Consider the following 16,951-nt stretch of genomic DNA (forward strand, 5'->3'; position numbering starts at 1 on the left):
TAATTTCGGGATATCAGTCTCCCTGTAACAAATCTCAAGAACTGGTGATTAGCCAGAACTCAATGTGAAGCCACCTGGGCTTCTAATAATTTATTACCTCCATTTGCCTTGTGGAATTGAGGGATATGAAGGCTAAAACAACCAATATCTACATGTGAACAGACCTTAAAGAAGCGGGGAAGGGGGAATGAGTGCTTTTTAGTTTTTAACCCCATATATGCTGGGTTCAACATAGGGGAACAGATATCAGGGCTGACATCAAATCCAACCATTTCTCACCCCTCCAGTGCTACCATCCTAGCCCAAGTCACAAACACTTCTCACCCCCAGTTAACAGGTTGACCTGCCCCTACCCTTGTCTCCCTAAAGTCTATTCTCGCCATTGCGACCAGAAAGATCATGACCCTCCTCTATTGAGAACTGTACCGTGGCTCCCTATTGCCCTCAATGTAAAAGCCGAAGTTCCTTTGCTGAAATGTAACCTCAGTGAGACTTTCCATGACCATCCTAATTTAAAATTGCAACCTGGTACTTCCTTCCCCTTCCCCAGCTTACTCTTCTTTTGTGCACAGCACTTATTTTACATTCTAACATACTGCATAAGGTACACAAGTATTATAAGTACTGCTTGTTGTCTTTCGGTTGTTTATATATTTCACTGCGGTGCACCTAGCACCTAGGACAGTGTCTGGCTAGGACAAATGGGTAGTTGTGTGGCCTTAAGCAAACCATTTAACCTTTCTGTGCCTCAGATACTTCATCTGTACTCGCTTTGCAGTCTCATCCTGAGGATTAAATCAGATAATGTGTAAAGCATCTGGCAGAGAATTTATCACCCTGTATTGTAACTGTCTACCTTTCTGTCTCCCCCATTGGCCTATGACTCCCAGAAGGCAGGAACTGCATTTTATTCATCTCTGAGGCAAGGGAGTATAGCATAGCGGTTAGGAACATGACTTCTGGAGCCAGATTACGTGGATTTAAATGCTACCACTTAAAAACTGTGTGAGCATGGCCAAGTTGCCTAACCTCTTTGTGCTTCAGTTTCATCACCTGTAAAATGAGGACAAGAATAGCAGCTGCATTAGAAAGCACTTAGTTCCTGGCATATAGTACATGCCAACTAATATCTCTGCATCCTGGTGCCTGGTAGAGAGAAGGCCTCAGCAAATGTTTACCAAAGGATCTTTTTCCTGCTTATTTCCAACCTGCACAACACCTCACCACTTGCTCCCAAACGCATTCTTATCTGTGTGGAAAAGGACTCTCAGTAATAACATTTCATATAGCAACCCTGGTCAAGTTTCTTCTTAATAATTTTTTTTATTTATTTATTTTTCCCCAAAGCCCCAGTAGATAGTTGCATGTTATAGTTGCACATCCTTCTACTTGCTGTATGTGGGACGCGGCCTCAGCATGGCCGGAGAAGTGGTGCGTGGGTGCGCGCCCAGGATCCGAACCCGGGCCGCCAGCATCGGAGCACGTGCACTTAACGGCTAAGCCATGGGGCCGGCCCTCAAGTTGCTTCTTATTAGCTCCTATACTTTGAGGCCCTTGGGGAAACCCTCACTCCCCTAATATATGTTTACCAGAGTAGAGTCTCTGCTTGAGCTCAGCATGGCTACACTTTGATGTAAAGAGGTATATGCTATACCTGGGCCACATGTAAACAACCCTAGGAAGCATCAGGTAACAACGATGCAAGATAAATATATACATAAATTCCGGGTGGTGGAGGCATATCAGTAGTACTGGTGGGAGTAGAGAGCTTACAATGTAAATGTGGTGGTCCATATTTGAACTCATTGAGAAGGCAAGATTTGAGCCAAGACTTGAAGGAGATGTGGGAGTGGAAACGTGGAGATCTGGGAAAAAGGTCTTTTGGGTAGAGGAAATAGCCAGTGCTAAGGTCTAGGCACAAGTATGTGCTTGGTATTTTAAGGAAGAACCAGAGTGAGATGAGACCACAGAGGTGGAGGGAAGGGACGTGCAGATCCTGGGGGATGCTCTAGGTCATGGTAAAGAGGTAGAGTTTTACTCTGAGTGAGGTCAGAAGCCAGTGGAGGGTTCTGAGCCAAGGAGTGATAGGATCCACTTTATAGTTTTAAAAAGTCACTTGGTGGTGGCTGTGTGAGGGGCAAGAGTAGAAGCAGAAGACTATTAGAATACTGGTTAATCTTGCTTATGCAAGTGGATTTCAGAATCTTCAACAACATCCACAGCTTCTCTTGCTGCTGCTACTAAGGAAGAGGTTTGGAGTAGGCTAGAATGTGAATACAAATTAAAGCTCCTCTTTACCTTGACCTCTCCCTCCCTCTCTCCCTTTCTTTCAAGATTCTGATTAAAGCAGCTTTCTTGTGCCCCTACTGCTCTCAGAGGTGAATGGGTTAAGCTTTAGCTCAGCCTCCCTTTTCCTATTCAGTTCTTCCTGTGGCTGCTTCCCACTGCCAAAAAGGAAGCAATCTTATCAGTTACTGCTTAGTACTCATGCTGCTGTCACATCCAGCAGGTAAAGTTCCCTAAAATTCTCTGCAAAACTTTTGGGACCTTTCACTAAATCATAGAGAATTTACCTGTTTCTCTCCTGAGAGCTGAAGATATTTTAGAGAAGAATTAATCTTTCCTTTCTGCAGTTGAACGTTTTCTAGCAGTAAGAGCCATGCAAATAGAGCTCTCCAGCTGCTTCTTTCTGTGCCTTTTGCCATTCAGCTTTAGTGCCACCAGAAGATATTACCTGGGCACAGTGGAACTGTCCTGGGACTATATGCAAAGTGAACTGCTCAGTGAGCTGCACGTGGACACAAGGTAAAGGCATGTTCTATAGAGTCCGATCAGGATTGTGGGGATGTGACTCTGGTTGGAGGAGGGTGCAGACATCAGGTTAGGATGACTGTGATGCTAGTTAAGCCCTGAGAAAGCATTTCCAGGTAAGGCATGCATGCGTCTGTGCTATTAGAACAAATGCTTATTGCCAGTCCTTTTCATAGTTCTGACCTATGTGTTGATATTTTGTTCTGTTTTGTCCATTGCTTCTCTTGGTCACATGCCGCCACTCTCGAAACTAGAGGGTGGAGTAGAGAGACTGCGAAGAGGCAAGGAGAAAAAGAGAACAAAGCTTTCCTCAGCCTACCCCCAAGCTTCCACAGAGAGAGGCAGAGCAATGAGATCCCATCAGTATTACACACAAGTTTAGTCTGTAGTTCTCTTGTGTGTACATATGGTGTGGTTTTAATATCTTTGCCCACTTTTGGTGTAAGGATAGTACTAGCCATGAGTTCAGAAGCTTTTCATCTTTTTTGGTTTCTGGTGCATTTTGGGAGAGTAATATTAAATAATCTTTTCAGTATTATCTATGGTCATCAATTTATTCAGATTTTTCTACCTCTTCTTCAGTCAAATTTGGTTATATATGTTTTCCTAGAAAGCAATCTGTTATCCCTAGATTTGATAATGTATTGGCGTCAAGTTATGTAATAGTCTTCTGCTATTGTTAAACTGTTCTATATCTGTAGTTATAGCTCCTTTTTCATTCTTATGTTGTGTATGTTCTCTTTCCTTCTCTTGAAAATAATATTTCCAGGAAGTTTCTCAATTTTATTGATCTTCTCAGGGACCATCTTTTGGTTCTATCAATTTCTGCTTTTACTTTCATTAATTCATTCCTTCTTCCTAATTTCCTTTGGTTCATTTTGTTGATCTATTTTTTCCTTATTGAGTTGAATGCTGAAATCATTCATTTTTAATTTTGTTTTGTTTTCCTTAAATGTGTATTATAAAGATTTAAACCCAATACATATATAATGGCAATGTCAATATTAAATGTGGTCATATCATACATACTTTATAGTCTTTTTTGTTCTTTCTGTTTGGCTCCCCACCCTCCTTCTACATCATCCCCCTTCTTGCCTATCCCCAACCAGGTCACCCGAGCAGGATACTATATATTCATGTACACACCCATATACATATATATGCAAATAAAAGTTTTCTTGGTCATTCTTTGTTTTACAAAAATGGGATATTATACACACTTTTCTCACTCGTTAACACCTAGTAGAATTTTGTCCAAGTTAATTGGCATAGCTTCAATTCGTTCTTTTTAATGGCCATTATATCCTAGACCATTACATACTGGTGCTTTTATTCCTATGGGACAGATTCTCAAGAGGGATATTGCTGGAATGAAGGGACTATTTCCTTTTTAGTTTTAATTTCTAAAAAGGCCAAAACTCTTCAAACATTTTTACCATCAACGTATAGGAATGCCCTTCTCCCTGCATTCCCATCGGAAATAAGTTTTATCCTGCTTTTTAATTTTTGCCAGTCTAGTAGGTATAGAGTGATAGTGCATCATTACTGTAACTGCATTCCTTTTATTTCTAATGAGGTTGAGCATCTTTTCAAATTCTTGTTGGCTATTGCATTTATATTTTGAGATTTGACTATTCATGTGTTTTGTCCATTTTTCTTTGGGCTCTTTCTTTTTTTTTTTTTTTTAATTATGAGAACCCTTTTGTTTTAACCCTTTGTCAACCCTACATGATAATACCAATGTATATTGCAATTTCCTCCAAGACCTACTGTTTGTCTATTGACTTTGTTTATAACTTTTATGAAAAAAGTTTTTAATTTTTATAGTCAAATATATCTATCTTTTCTTTCATATCTTCAGAGTTTCCAGTATTGGTTAAAAATGTTTTATGCATGTCAAGATTGTATGTGTATTCTCCCAGATTTTCTTGCAAGATTTTTACTATTTTGCTTTTTACATTTATGGCTTTAATTCATCTGATAATTATTTTTATATATGGTATGGGAGTGGGATCTGTCTAGTTTTATTTCCATCCAGATCAATAGCTTATTGTGATGGCACCATTTATCAAATAATACATCTTTGCCACTGATTTGAATAACCACATTCATCATATAAAATTCTCATATATATTTGTATCTATTCCTGGATTCATTATGCTGTTTCACTGATCTACTTTTAGGTTGTTATGCCAGTACCATATTGATAAGATTGCAGTAGGTCTATAATATCTTCTGATATCTGATAGGAGGTGAAATCAATCCTCACTGCTCTTTTTATACCTTTCTTAGCATTTCTTAGACATTTTATTCTTCCATGTAAAAATGTTAAAATATTTTTCCAATTAAAAAGAGCCCAGCCCTATTGTGATTCTAATTGGAATTTCATTAAACTTATACATTAATTTTATTAATATAAGTGTAAGTAATTTATTATTGCATTTATCCCTATGCATTTTATGAATGTGTTGTTATTGTTAAAAAAATGTTTTCTCCTATTTCCATTTCTTGGTGTTTTGTACCAGAATAGAGAAAAGCTGTCGGTTCGTGTATATTCATCTTGAATCTAGCTGCCTTACCGAATTCTCTTATTAATTCTAGTAATTTTACACTACAGTCTCTCTGGATATTGAATCATAACCAAAATGAGCAAAATGAGACAGATTTTAGCTGTTTTCTAATGTTTATAGCCAATTATTTCTTTTTATTATCTTTTTGAATTTATTAGAAAATACAAGAAAACGTTACATAATAGTGATGAAAGTGAGCATTTCTGTCTATTCCATGATTTTACTTGACATAGTCTTAATATTTTGCTATTTGGAATAACATTTGCTGTTTGTTTTTGATAAATGGTCTTTGTTACTTCTATTCCCACTTGCCATAAAATTTTTATTAGAAATGACTTTTTAGTGTCTAGCATCATCTGAGTTTTCTTCTTTAACATGTTGATGGACAAATAGATTATGTTAATACATTTCCCAACACTGAATACTCTTACTTTCTTGGAGTACAATGTACTATTCATTTAATTGGATTATTGCTGGGTTCTATGTGCTAATATTTATTTAGACAATGTGTGCCTTTATTATGTGGGATTGAGCTATAGCTTTGACTATTATTATTAGATTTTGGTCTTAAAGTTTTGTTGGCTTTATCAAATGAATTGGTGAGTGCTCCATCTTTTTTATTGCCTAGAATAGCTCAAATAACATTAGAACTATCTATTGCTTAAAAGTTAAGACACACTTATGAATCCATTTGGTCCAAGTGACATTTGTATTATCTTTAATCATCTCTTCAGGCTCTTATATGATAATTAGTCAAATCAGGTTTCAACTTTTTTTGGAGTCAGCTTTAATAATTTTATACCTTTCCAGGAAATCATTTCCTTTATTTTTTCAATTTTGTTGCCACAGTGTTGCATATAGCACTCTCATGATTCTTTTTCTCCACATTATTTGTAGTTATGTGCGCTTTCTCATTCTTAAATTCCTATATCTTTGCTATTTATCTTTTATTCACAAACAAGTTTGCCAGGGATTTGTCTATTTTGTTGTTGGTGGTGGTCTTTTCAAAGAATGAGCTTTTGGGTTTCTTTGTTCTTCCTAGTTGTTTTTTAATGTTCAGTTTAGTTTTGGACTTTATCAATGATCTCTTCTTAGTTTCTTTTGGCTTATCATGCTGTATTTTTTCTTTTTTTTTTTTTTTATAATTTTTATTTATTTATGTTTTCCCCCAAAGCCCCAGTAGATAGTTGTATGTCATAGCTGCACATCCTTCTAGTTGCTGTATGTGGGACACGGCCTCAGCATGGCCAGAGAAGCAAGCGGTGCGTTGGTGTGCGCCCAGGATCCGAACCCGGGCCGCCAGCAGCAGAACGAGAGTACTTAACCGCTGAGCCACGGGGCCAGCCCTGTGTTTTTTCTAATATCACAGGAAAAGTAATATGTTCTTTTCTCTTTCTTTTGTTCTTTGTCATTAATAGTGAAAGGATTTAAAGCTATACATTTTTCTCTGAGAACAACTGTTCCATATCCCGTAGGTTATGGTATGAAGAGTTTTCTTTTCATTGTTTTCAGTATAGTTTGTAATATCCTCTTTGATTTCATTTAGGAGCATGATTTTTAATTGCATTTTTTATTTGCTTGTCAAGTTATATTTTAATATTTGGATCAACTTTGAATATCCTATTAGTTTCCTATTGCTGTGTAACAAATTACCTCAAACTTAGCAGCTTGCAATAACACCCATTTATTATCTCACAGTTTCAGTGGGTCAGAAGTCCAGGTGGGCTCGACTGGGTACTCTGCTCACGGTCATACAAGGCCAAAATCAAGGTGTCGACAGGGCTGTGCTCCTTGCTGGAGGCTCTGGGGGAGAATCTACTTACAGGCTCATTTGAAATTCAGTTTCTTCTCTCCATTTCCATGTAGCGCCTTCCATCTTCAAGCTAGCAAGAGTCCATAAAGTCTCTGTCATGTTTTGAATCTGTCTGACTTCAGTTTCCACCATATCTCTCTGACCTTCTTTTCTGCCTCCCTCTTCCACTTTTAAGAACCTTCGTGATTACATTGGGCCCACTCAGATATTTCAGGATAATCTCCTTATCTCAAGGTCAGCTGATTAGCAACCTTAATTCCATCTGCAAAGTTTCTTTTGCCATGTAACACAACATATTCATGGGTATAACACCAAAGGGCAAAGGTCATGAGGGACAAAATGTTGCCTACCACGGGTATAATTTACATACAGTGAAACACACAGATTTTAAACGTGCAGTTTGATAAGTTTTGACAAATGCATACAAGTTACATAACCACTACCCTAATCAACATATAGAACATTTACATCAACCCTCCAGCAACTTTTCAGTGAGTCTCACTACTCTGACCTGGCCCCAGGCAATAAGCTGCTTTCTGGAATTATAGATTCATTTTTGACTTTTCAAGACTGTTATATCAGTAGAATCATAGAGTATGCACTCTTCAGTGTCTGGCTTTTTATCTTCAGCTTCATGATTTGGAAATTCATCCAGGTTATTGCATGAAGTAGTTCTATCCTTTTTATTGCTGATTACTGCTCCATTATGGGAATATATCATAATTTGTATATCCGTTTACTGCCACATGGATGTTTAGATTGTTTCCAGTTTGGGGGCTAATATAAATCTGCTATGAACATTCCTGTACAAGTTTTTGTGTGGCCATCTGTTTTCATTTATCTTGGTTAAATATCTAGGAGTGAAATTGCTGGATCATATGGTAAATGCATGTTTAACTTTATAAGAAACTGCCAACAGATTTCCAGAATGGTTGTGCCATTTTATACTCCCACCAACAACACATGAGAATGCCAGTTGCAACACATCCTGGACAACATTTGATGTTGCCAGTATTTAATTTTAGTCATTTTAATGACCATGTGGTGGTATCTCACTGTATGTTTAATATGCATTTCTCTGATAACTAAAGATACTTAGCATCTTTGCATGCATAATTGGCCATTCTTGTGTTTTCTTTGATGAAACATCTATTCAGATCTTTGGCCCATTTTTAAATTGGGTTGTTTGTCTTGTTATTGTTGAGTTTTGAGAATTCTTTATATATTCTGGATAAAAGTACATTTTCAGGTGTACCTATTTTGAATATTTTCTCCAAGCACAGAGTTTTTCATTTTCATAAAGTCCAATTTATCTATTTTATTTTTCCTTTGGTTGCTTGTGCTTTTGGTGTCATATCTAACAAACCATTGCCAGATCCAAAGTCACAAAGATTTACACCTATATTTTCTTCTAAGAGTTTTATAGTTTTCACTCTTACATCTAGGTCTTTGATACACTGAGTTACTTTTTGTGTGTGGTGTGAGGAAGGGATCCAAGTTCCTTTTATAGTCTATATAGCCTGAAGTTATGCAGTGTTAATGACCCTGAGGTAGAGGCCCAGACGGTTAGTAACCTGGTATATAACTGAACAATTAGCTACTTATCCATTAATGTTGGTCTTGTTAAAAATTAATATTGAGATAATTGTACATAATACATTGTGCTTTGTATTGTAGCTTCCATCTAGCATGGAGCTTGAGGCATAGTGAATAATAGTCTGAGTGTCAAGTTGAATTGAGTGGAGAAAATGATTTATTTGTTATCTAGCTTTCTATTGTTGTTTAGGCAGTCACATGTATTTACCAGGAAAAAGTTGATAGAATTTTTATTTTGATGATACCATTTTATAGTCGAGATTATTTTAATACTGATTAACAGGATAAGCTGACTCTGGACACATCCTGACAACCTCTGCCAAGGTTGAAATAAACATCTGGGGAAACTCAATTTTATATTATCTGTTCCTGCAGCTGCTCAACTTCTTCTAAGCAAAGGTCGGGGAATATAATAGGTTTTCCGATTGGTTTTAGATAAAATGTGAAAGAACAGTTCATGTCAAGGACATTGTTGCCAAGTATATTTGGCAAGATTTATATATCAAATCCCAAGGGAAATACACAAACAAAAACCCCACAAAAGTTAGGAAGGAGTAAAACCCGTGAACCCTGGAACATTTTGTCATTTACTGTGCAGATCACCCTGAAACTCAGACAGGCGCATAAATCACATGTTTCTGCTCCAGTGAAAAATATTCACTCTAATGGAAAAGGTCCCAGGCTGGGGAGCTGGATATGGTCCTGTATAGGCTCATCTCAGAACTGAACCACACACCTTTGTGCTGCTGATGCTCCTAGGAATGTCTAATATGTCCCTTTGAATAGGGAGTCCTACTCTGAACCATCTCTCACAACCTTGTTTCTTTATGTAGCCTCTGTTTTTTCACTTTTCCCTCAGAGGGAAAAAAAAAAGTGTTTCAGTGTGCTTTTGACCCTGTTCCCTTGCTGCTCTTCCAAGCTCTTGCTCTAGTAAACATTTTCCATGTGTCTTATATTTTCATTTTATTCAGAAATATTAAAGCAAAAGCACTGTCCTAGTGTATGTCAAAATACTTACCTCTGGACATGGGTCTGAGTCTTGTTAGAAACCAGTGGAAACTTTAGAGAAACTGGGTAGGGTAGACTCAGTAGAACCAAGGAGATGAAATGGAAAAAGGGGAAAGGAAACAAACTAGGGACGCGTTTATGAGTGTGGAAGGGCATAAGTCTCAAAGTGGCCAGGAGATGAGACAAATGTACTGAAGGGAGGAATGTACTCAATGATATACAGTAGGCATCAAATAACGTTGTTAGATGACTAAAAGCCATGTAGGTATATACTAAGGGTAGTGCCATGGAAATTTTTAGAGATGGATGAAATTAGAGCACATTTAAATATGAATTAATATGACAGGTTGAATTCCCCAGAAGCAGACTATGAGATGAAAGTGCAGGAATTCTGTTTAGATTGCTCTCTGGATCAATACCTGGGGAAGTATGGTTGGGGGGAGGGAGAAGCTGGGCTGCAGTGCAGGCCGACCTACAGGGAGCTCTGGATCTGGAATGACCCTTCTGAGTTGTCCCAAGTTGGGCCAACACGACCGGGCCTTCGTCTCTCTGCTCTGATCAGTCATTAAGCCCTGGCTATCCTGGCAGGCGGCGTGGCCTGCCTTGGGAACGGTCTGTGGGTGCTTTGGGAAAGGGGGAGGTGCGGGCCACCCTGGGCCAGGTGGCTCACTGAGGAGACCCCAGGTGAGGGCCATCCTCCAGCAGCCCCCTCTCCCCAGGGGGCTGGGAGTCGAGTACTTTCCTGGCCGTCCCATCCCTGTCTCCATCACAGCGCCGCTCACTCACCCTGCACGTCCTCACCTGGATCCAGGGCAGCTTCTCTAGGTCCCAGTGGCCATTGCACTCTGCCTGCCCGTGGCTGCCGTGGAATGTGGCACATTCCTGCCTGCCCCACCTGGGACAGCGCCCCCCCCCCCGCCCCTGCCCTGCTGAACCCACTTCGTGATCATGCCCCCGGGGCTCCTCCTCTAGCCTGCTGCTCTTTTGGTACAAGGAGCCCCAAGTGCCCAGGTGGCACTCCTAGCTTCTAATTCAGTGAGACTCTCGCATTTCTGCTGTGGGGACCTTCTAGACCACGGAGCCCAGCAGAGAGGGGCGGCACAGACTCCACATGTGGGTCTCGGGGAGTGGTGGTGAGTAGAGCTTCTTTTGCTGCCACTCTGGTTCCTAAACGCATGTGTCCTTTTATTGAAGACATCTTGGAATCAATGCAGTGCATGTGCAGCACCTTGGAAGTTGGCCCTCCATCCTCACAGGGCCTTGCCTCCAAGCTGGAGCTTTAGCTGTGCCTTTAAGAGGTTATTCCACTGCTCTCTTTCTCTCTGTCTGGCAGCTTCTAGATGGGGTATCATGTGACAAAGCCAATGGATACCATGGTCATGGGCCCGTTCCACTCCTCCTTTGCTGTACAGTGGGTCCCCTGGTCTGACATGATGTTATATGCGATCACACATCAGTGAATCAACCCCTCTGTAAGGCCTCAGATAGTGGCGCTGGCTGAGGCCCTGCAGGTAGGAAAGGCTAACACATATCTGGAATACATGTCTTTTCCTATCAGAATGAAGTACTATCCCTTCTAGGATGGAAGGGGTCCAATGCAGTCAACTTACCACTGAGTAACTGGCTGGTCTCCATGATGGAAAGTGCCATATTGGGAACTCAGCGTTGGTTTCTGTTGCTGTCGGGCTGGATTTTTGGAGGCAACACTAGCTAGATTAGCCTTAGTCCGTGGGAACCCACGCCACTATAGCCAGTTAGCTTACATCTTGGGAGCACTGGGATGGCCCATGCAGAGGCTGGCTGATGTTAATTGTCAGTCATTTCGTTAGTGTCATTGACTACTGTTGTCCACAGTAGATGCTCTCTGGTGACATTAACATATGACATGAAGACCTTTCTATTTTGTGCCCACTCACTAATATACCTTTACCCCACACATCCTTGTCGCTGATCTTCCAGTTCTTTCCTTTCTAGGCCCCTGACTGGACAGCCAAGCCATTTGCTGCTCTCTATTAGTCTCTATATATTTGAACCTCAGGCATTTCTCTTTCTCACACATAGTGGACAACTAACAGCATTGGCCAAAGTTTGGCCCATTGGGGGATCGTCCTTCACCATTGTCTATTAAACCCACTCTTGAGTGGGGCTGTAGTACAGCAGTGGTCAATTTTGGGCTCGCATCTGCATATCAAGCTGAACCATCTGGAAATAAACCTCAGGCTTTTCCCTCCAGTAGCATCTTGTCATCAGAGATCCCCCACATGGCATGGGTGTGATTTAAAGTAAAGGTGGCAGTGTAGCAGGAGTGGATGAGATTGGCCTCTGACAACCTGTTCGCACAGCCTGCCTGTGCCTTCTGGTGCACGCAGATCCCTCTTCCTTCCTCTGTAAATCAACTCCTTTTACTGGAAGAGCTTTCTTATCAGTACACTGGCCCCTGGCCTCCAGCCAGTACAGAAAGTCATTTGTCATGGCCTTGGGTTGGCAGAGCTGCTCCTGCCACGTGCTTTCTCGGGTGTCTTGGAAACCCTGGAATGGAGTGAAGTGCAGGGCTCCATGGGGAGTGGTTGGGGGAGGAGGTTAAGGAGGCAAGAATTAAGTCAGCCTCTTCTTGCCCCACTTAGTCAGTCTCCTTGACAGAGGTCTACTCAAAACAATGCACAGTTTCAAGGAGCATTTACAGCTGATCTGCTGCTAGATCTCTCGAAGGGTGTTAAGTCTTCCTCTGTGCCTGTAGGTTGGCCAGTTTCTCCTTGTGCTTCCAGCAGTCTTTACTTTATGTGAATGGATGCTGGACTCTTAGGTGCTGGCTCACCAAAACCCTTCTGTTTTCTTAAGTAGAAATCTCCCTCCTTTCCTCGGCTAATCCTTTCTGCCTTGCTTTTGACATCGTCTGGGCCTCACAGAGCCTCCTTCTGTGAGCGGCTGTCTGGTGTGTCTGTCTGTGTCTGTCCCTCTCCTTTTGACCATTCCATGCAGTTCATGTTGGGTGCCCAACTCTAGGAAACTCACGTAGCAGGGTCTGCTCTGTCTGCAACCCGATGCATTTTCATTTTTCACTAGAATAGTTCAAACAGATATCTCTGGGCCACACCCCTCATCACAGCTCCAGAGGCACAAACTTGGGGATCTACCAGATGGTTCCACCCTGATGTGCACCTGGATGCATTTTCCCACCTTCACCACAGCGTTTCCGTGGTTTTTGTGGGTGGAGGGTAACGGTGTGCCTCACAAAAGAGGTCTTACGGCCTCACATCTACCCTTTCATTATAAAGCACCTTGGTGCATTTTAAGTTTTCAGTAGTTCTAAGCAGTGTTCCGCTAATCACGTTTGCTAACCTTGGGTGGCAGGGTTTCCACAAATTTATAGCTCTCAGTGAATTGTCTGAAAGCAAGTCAGATGAAAAAGAATGTTTCCAGCCAACATTGTTCAAGTAATGACAACTTCTGTGCTTCCTTGGGTGATTTTATAGCTTTTTAAGCACACAAATTAAAAAAAAAGGATTATCTGCTTTTTTCTTTTTTGTGTGTGTATGTGTGCAGGAAGTTCATTGGGAGGAGTTTATTGATGCTTACTGAGGCTCATCAAGTGTCTGGATAGTTTCCTTGAGGAATGATGACATATCAGGGACTTAGTGTTTGTCTCTGTTGCTGGCAAGTTGGACATTCGCAGCAGCAGTAACTAGATCAGCTTTGGTGAGTCCATGATGTTGGACCCATGCATAGCCTCCGCCATGGCTCCTCTATTCATATGTCCATTTTGGCAGCTTTGGGGTGCCAATGACTGAGGCTGGCTAACGTCAACTGACTAAGTCATTCAGTCTACTTGGTTGTTTGGTGCATTTCTGTGGTGAGTGTTTTCTTAACTTATTGTTTCTCTGATGCTCTTCTTTTCTTTACGTAGATCTGAGTTTCTAACCTATATTAATTTCCTTCTCTCTGAAGAATTTTTTTTTTTAATATTTCTTGCAAGGCAGATCTGCTGGCAACAAATTCCCTCAATTTTTGTTTGTCTAAGAAAGTGTTTATTTCTCCTTCACTGTTGAAGGATAATTTCTCAGGGTACAGAATTCTAGGTTGGTTGGTTTCTTTCTATCCACACCTTAAATATTTCAGTCCACTCTCTTCTTGCTTGCATGGTTTCTGAGGAGAAGTTGGATGTAATTCTTTCATTTGCTCCTCTTTAGGTAAGGTGTTTTTTTCCTGTGGTTTCTTTCAAGATTTTTTCTGTATCTTTGATTTTCTGAAGTTTGAATATGGTATGCCTAGGAATAGTTTCATTGGGCATTTATCCTGCTTGGTGTTCTCTGAGCTTCTTAGATCTGTAGTTTGGTGTCTGACATTAATTTGGGGAAATTTTCAGTCATTATTTCTTCTGTTCCTTTCTCTATTTTTGCTTCTGATATTCCCATTATGTTATTTTACACCTTTTGTTGTTGTCCCACAATCCTTGGATATTCTATTCTGTTTTTTTCAGTCTCTTTCTTCTCTTTGCTTTTCAGTTTTAGAAGTTTCTATTATCATATCCTCAAGGTCAGAGATTCTTTCCTTAGCTATGTCCAGTCTATTAATGAACCTATCAAAGGTTCTCTTGATTTCCATTACATTGTTTTTGATCTTAGCATTTCTTTTTAATTCTGTCTTAGAATTTCCATCTTTCTGCTTACATTATCCATTTGTTCTTGCATGTTATCTACTTTTTTTCATTAAGATCTTTAGCATATTAATCATAGTTTTAAAAAATTCCTGGTCTAATACTTCCAAAATTCCTGCCATGTCTGGCTCTAGTTCTGCTGCTGTTCAGTCTCTTCAAACTGTGTTTTTTTGCCTTGTAGTATGCCTTGTAATTTTTTGCTGAAAGGTGGACATGATATACTGGGTAAAGGGAACTGTGGTAAATTAGGCTGTTAGTAATGTGGTGGTGAGGTGTGGGGGGAGGGGAAGCATTCTATAGTCCCATAATTAGGTCTCAGTCTTTTGGTGAGCCTACACCCCTGGACTGTGAACTTCACCAGTGCTTCTCAGTCTCTCCCCTTAAGTGGCACAGGATGGCTAGAGGGGGCTGGAGTTGGGTATTTCCTTTCCTCCATGTGGAAGACTAAAGCAGGCTGATGTTGGGTATTTCCCTTCCCCTGGGTAGGTTAGGCTGTGATAAAAATCCCAGCATGTTAGGCCTGGTAAAATAGTTTCTCCTGAGGGCAGCCATTGTTAAAAAAAAACAGAATGCTCTGGCATACTTCAAAACGGTTACTTTTCCCCTTCCCCTGCTGAAAGCATGAGGAAATTTTTCTCTGATATTCACTGTGAGGACCTAGTAGAGCTCCTGGAGTTTACCTCACAAAATGTGGGGGGGCCCTGATAATAGGGCCCCCTTGGCATTTTTAACTCACACTCAGACTTCTCCACATGAGCCTCCAGCAATTCATCAATTACAGTTCAGGTTTTCCTACCCTGGCACTGGTTCCCGCAGACATTTCTCCTTGAAGGTTTCTGCTCTGGTAAGGTGTGCTTTTCTGTATTCACCTGTCTCCAATTTTGGAGGCAGCAGTTTGCCCTGTGACTTCACTTCTCTGATGGATCTAAGAGGAGTTATTGATTTTTCAGTTTGTTCAGCTTTTTACTTGTTGTTAAGATAGGGGGTGACTTCTAAGCTGCTTACATGCTGGACTGGAAAACAGAAGTCTGATTTTCTGATTTTTAAGTTATGTTATCTTTTAAAAAATTAAAATTTCCTAACACCAATTCTCAAACTTTTCCAAAAAATTGGAGAGGAGATATCACTCCCTAACTCATTCTAAGGCCAGCATTACCCTGATACCAAAGCCAGACAAAGACACTACAAGAAAACTGTAGACCAATATCCCTTATGAACATTGAGGCAAAAATCTTCAATAAAATACTAGCAAACTGAATTCAGCAGCATATGAAAAGGATTATACACTGTGACCAAGTGAGATTTATTCCTAGAATGCAAGGATAGTTCAATATACAAAAATCAATCAATACAATACACAACATTAGCAGAATAAAGGGAAAAAAGACCACATGATCATCTCGATTGATGCATAAAAAGCATTTGACAAAATTCCACACCATTTCATAACAAAAACACTCAACAAACTAGGAATAGAAGGAAACTACCTCAACATAATAAAAGCTATATGTGAAAAACCCACAGTGAACATCACACTCAATGGTAAAAGACTGAAAGTGTTTCCTCTAAGATCAGGAACAAGGCAAGGATGCCCACTTTTCCCACTTCTATTCAACATAGTACTGGAAGTCCTAGCCAGAGCAGTTAGACAAGAAAAAGAAACAAAAGTCATCCAAATTGGAAAGGAAGAAGCAAAATGTTCACAGATGAAATGATCTTTTATGTAGAAAACTCTAAAGATTTCACACAAAAAACCTGTTAGAACTAGTAAATTCAGCAAAGTAGCGGATGCAAAGTCAACACAAAAAAATGAGTTGCATTTCTATGTGCTAACAGTCCAAAAAGGAAATTAACAATTCCGTTTACAATAGCATCAAAAAGAATAAAATACTTAGAAATTAACTTCACAAGATGGTGAAAGACTTTTACAGTAAAAACTACAAAACATTTCTGAAAGAATTTAAAGAAGACATAAATAAATGGAAACACATCTCATGTTCATGGATTGGAAGAGTTAATATTGTTAAGATATTTACTCCCCAATAGTGATCTACAGATTTAATCAATCCCTATCAAAATCCAAATGTTGTTTTTGCAGAAACAGAAAAACCCATCCTAAAATTCATATGGAATCTCAAGGGATCTCGAATAGCCAAAATAATCCTGAAAAAGAAAAAAGTTGGAAGACACACTTTTTAAAAAAAAAATTTTTTGTTTATTGCAATAACATTGGTTTATAACATTGTATAAATTTTAGGTATACATCATTATACTTCTATTTCTGCATAGATTCCATCATGTTCACCACCCAAATACTAATTACAACCCATCACCACACACATGTGCCGAATTATCCCTTTCACCCTCCTCCCTCCCCCCTTCCCCTCTGGTAACCACCAATCCAATCTCTGTCTCTATGTGTTTGTTTGTTGTTGTTATTATCTACTACTTAATGAGGGAAATCATACGGTATTTGACTTTCTCCCCATGATTTATTTC

The 16,951-nt window shown here is 39.9% G+C and overlaps 1 protein-coding gene across 1 annotated transcript in view; it reads left to right on the forward strand.

The window, feature by feature from the left end:
- The first annotated feature begins 2,627 nt into the window (after positions 1-2,627).
- F8 (coagulation factor VIII) overlaps positions 2,628-16,951 on the forward strand; it is a 146,929-nt gene continuing 132,605 nt past the window's right edge. Inside the window, exon 1 of the mRNA XM_058535054.1 lies at positions 2,628-2,805. Coding sequence (XP_058391037.1) covers positions 2,660-2,805 — 146 coding nt within the window. The 5' untranslated portion in view covers positions 2,628-2,659. The remainder of the gene's footprint in view (positions 2,806-16,951) is intronic.

This window comes from Diceros bicornis, chromosome X (assembly GCF_020826845.1).
Source record: "Diceros bicornis minor isolate mBicDic1 chromosome X, mDicBic1.mat.cur, whole genome shotgun sequence".
In the NCBI taxonomy this organism is placed as follows: domain Eukaryota; kingdom Metazoa; phylum Chordata; class Mammalia; order Perissodactyla; family Rhinocerotidae; genus Diceros; species Diceros bicornis.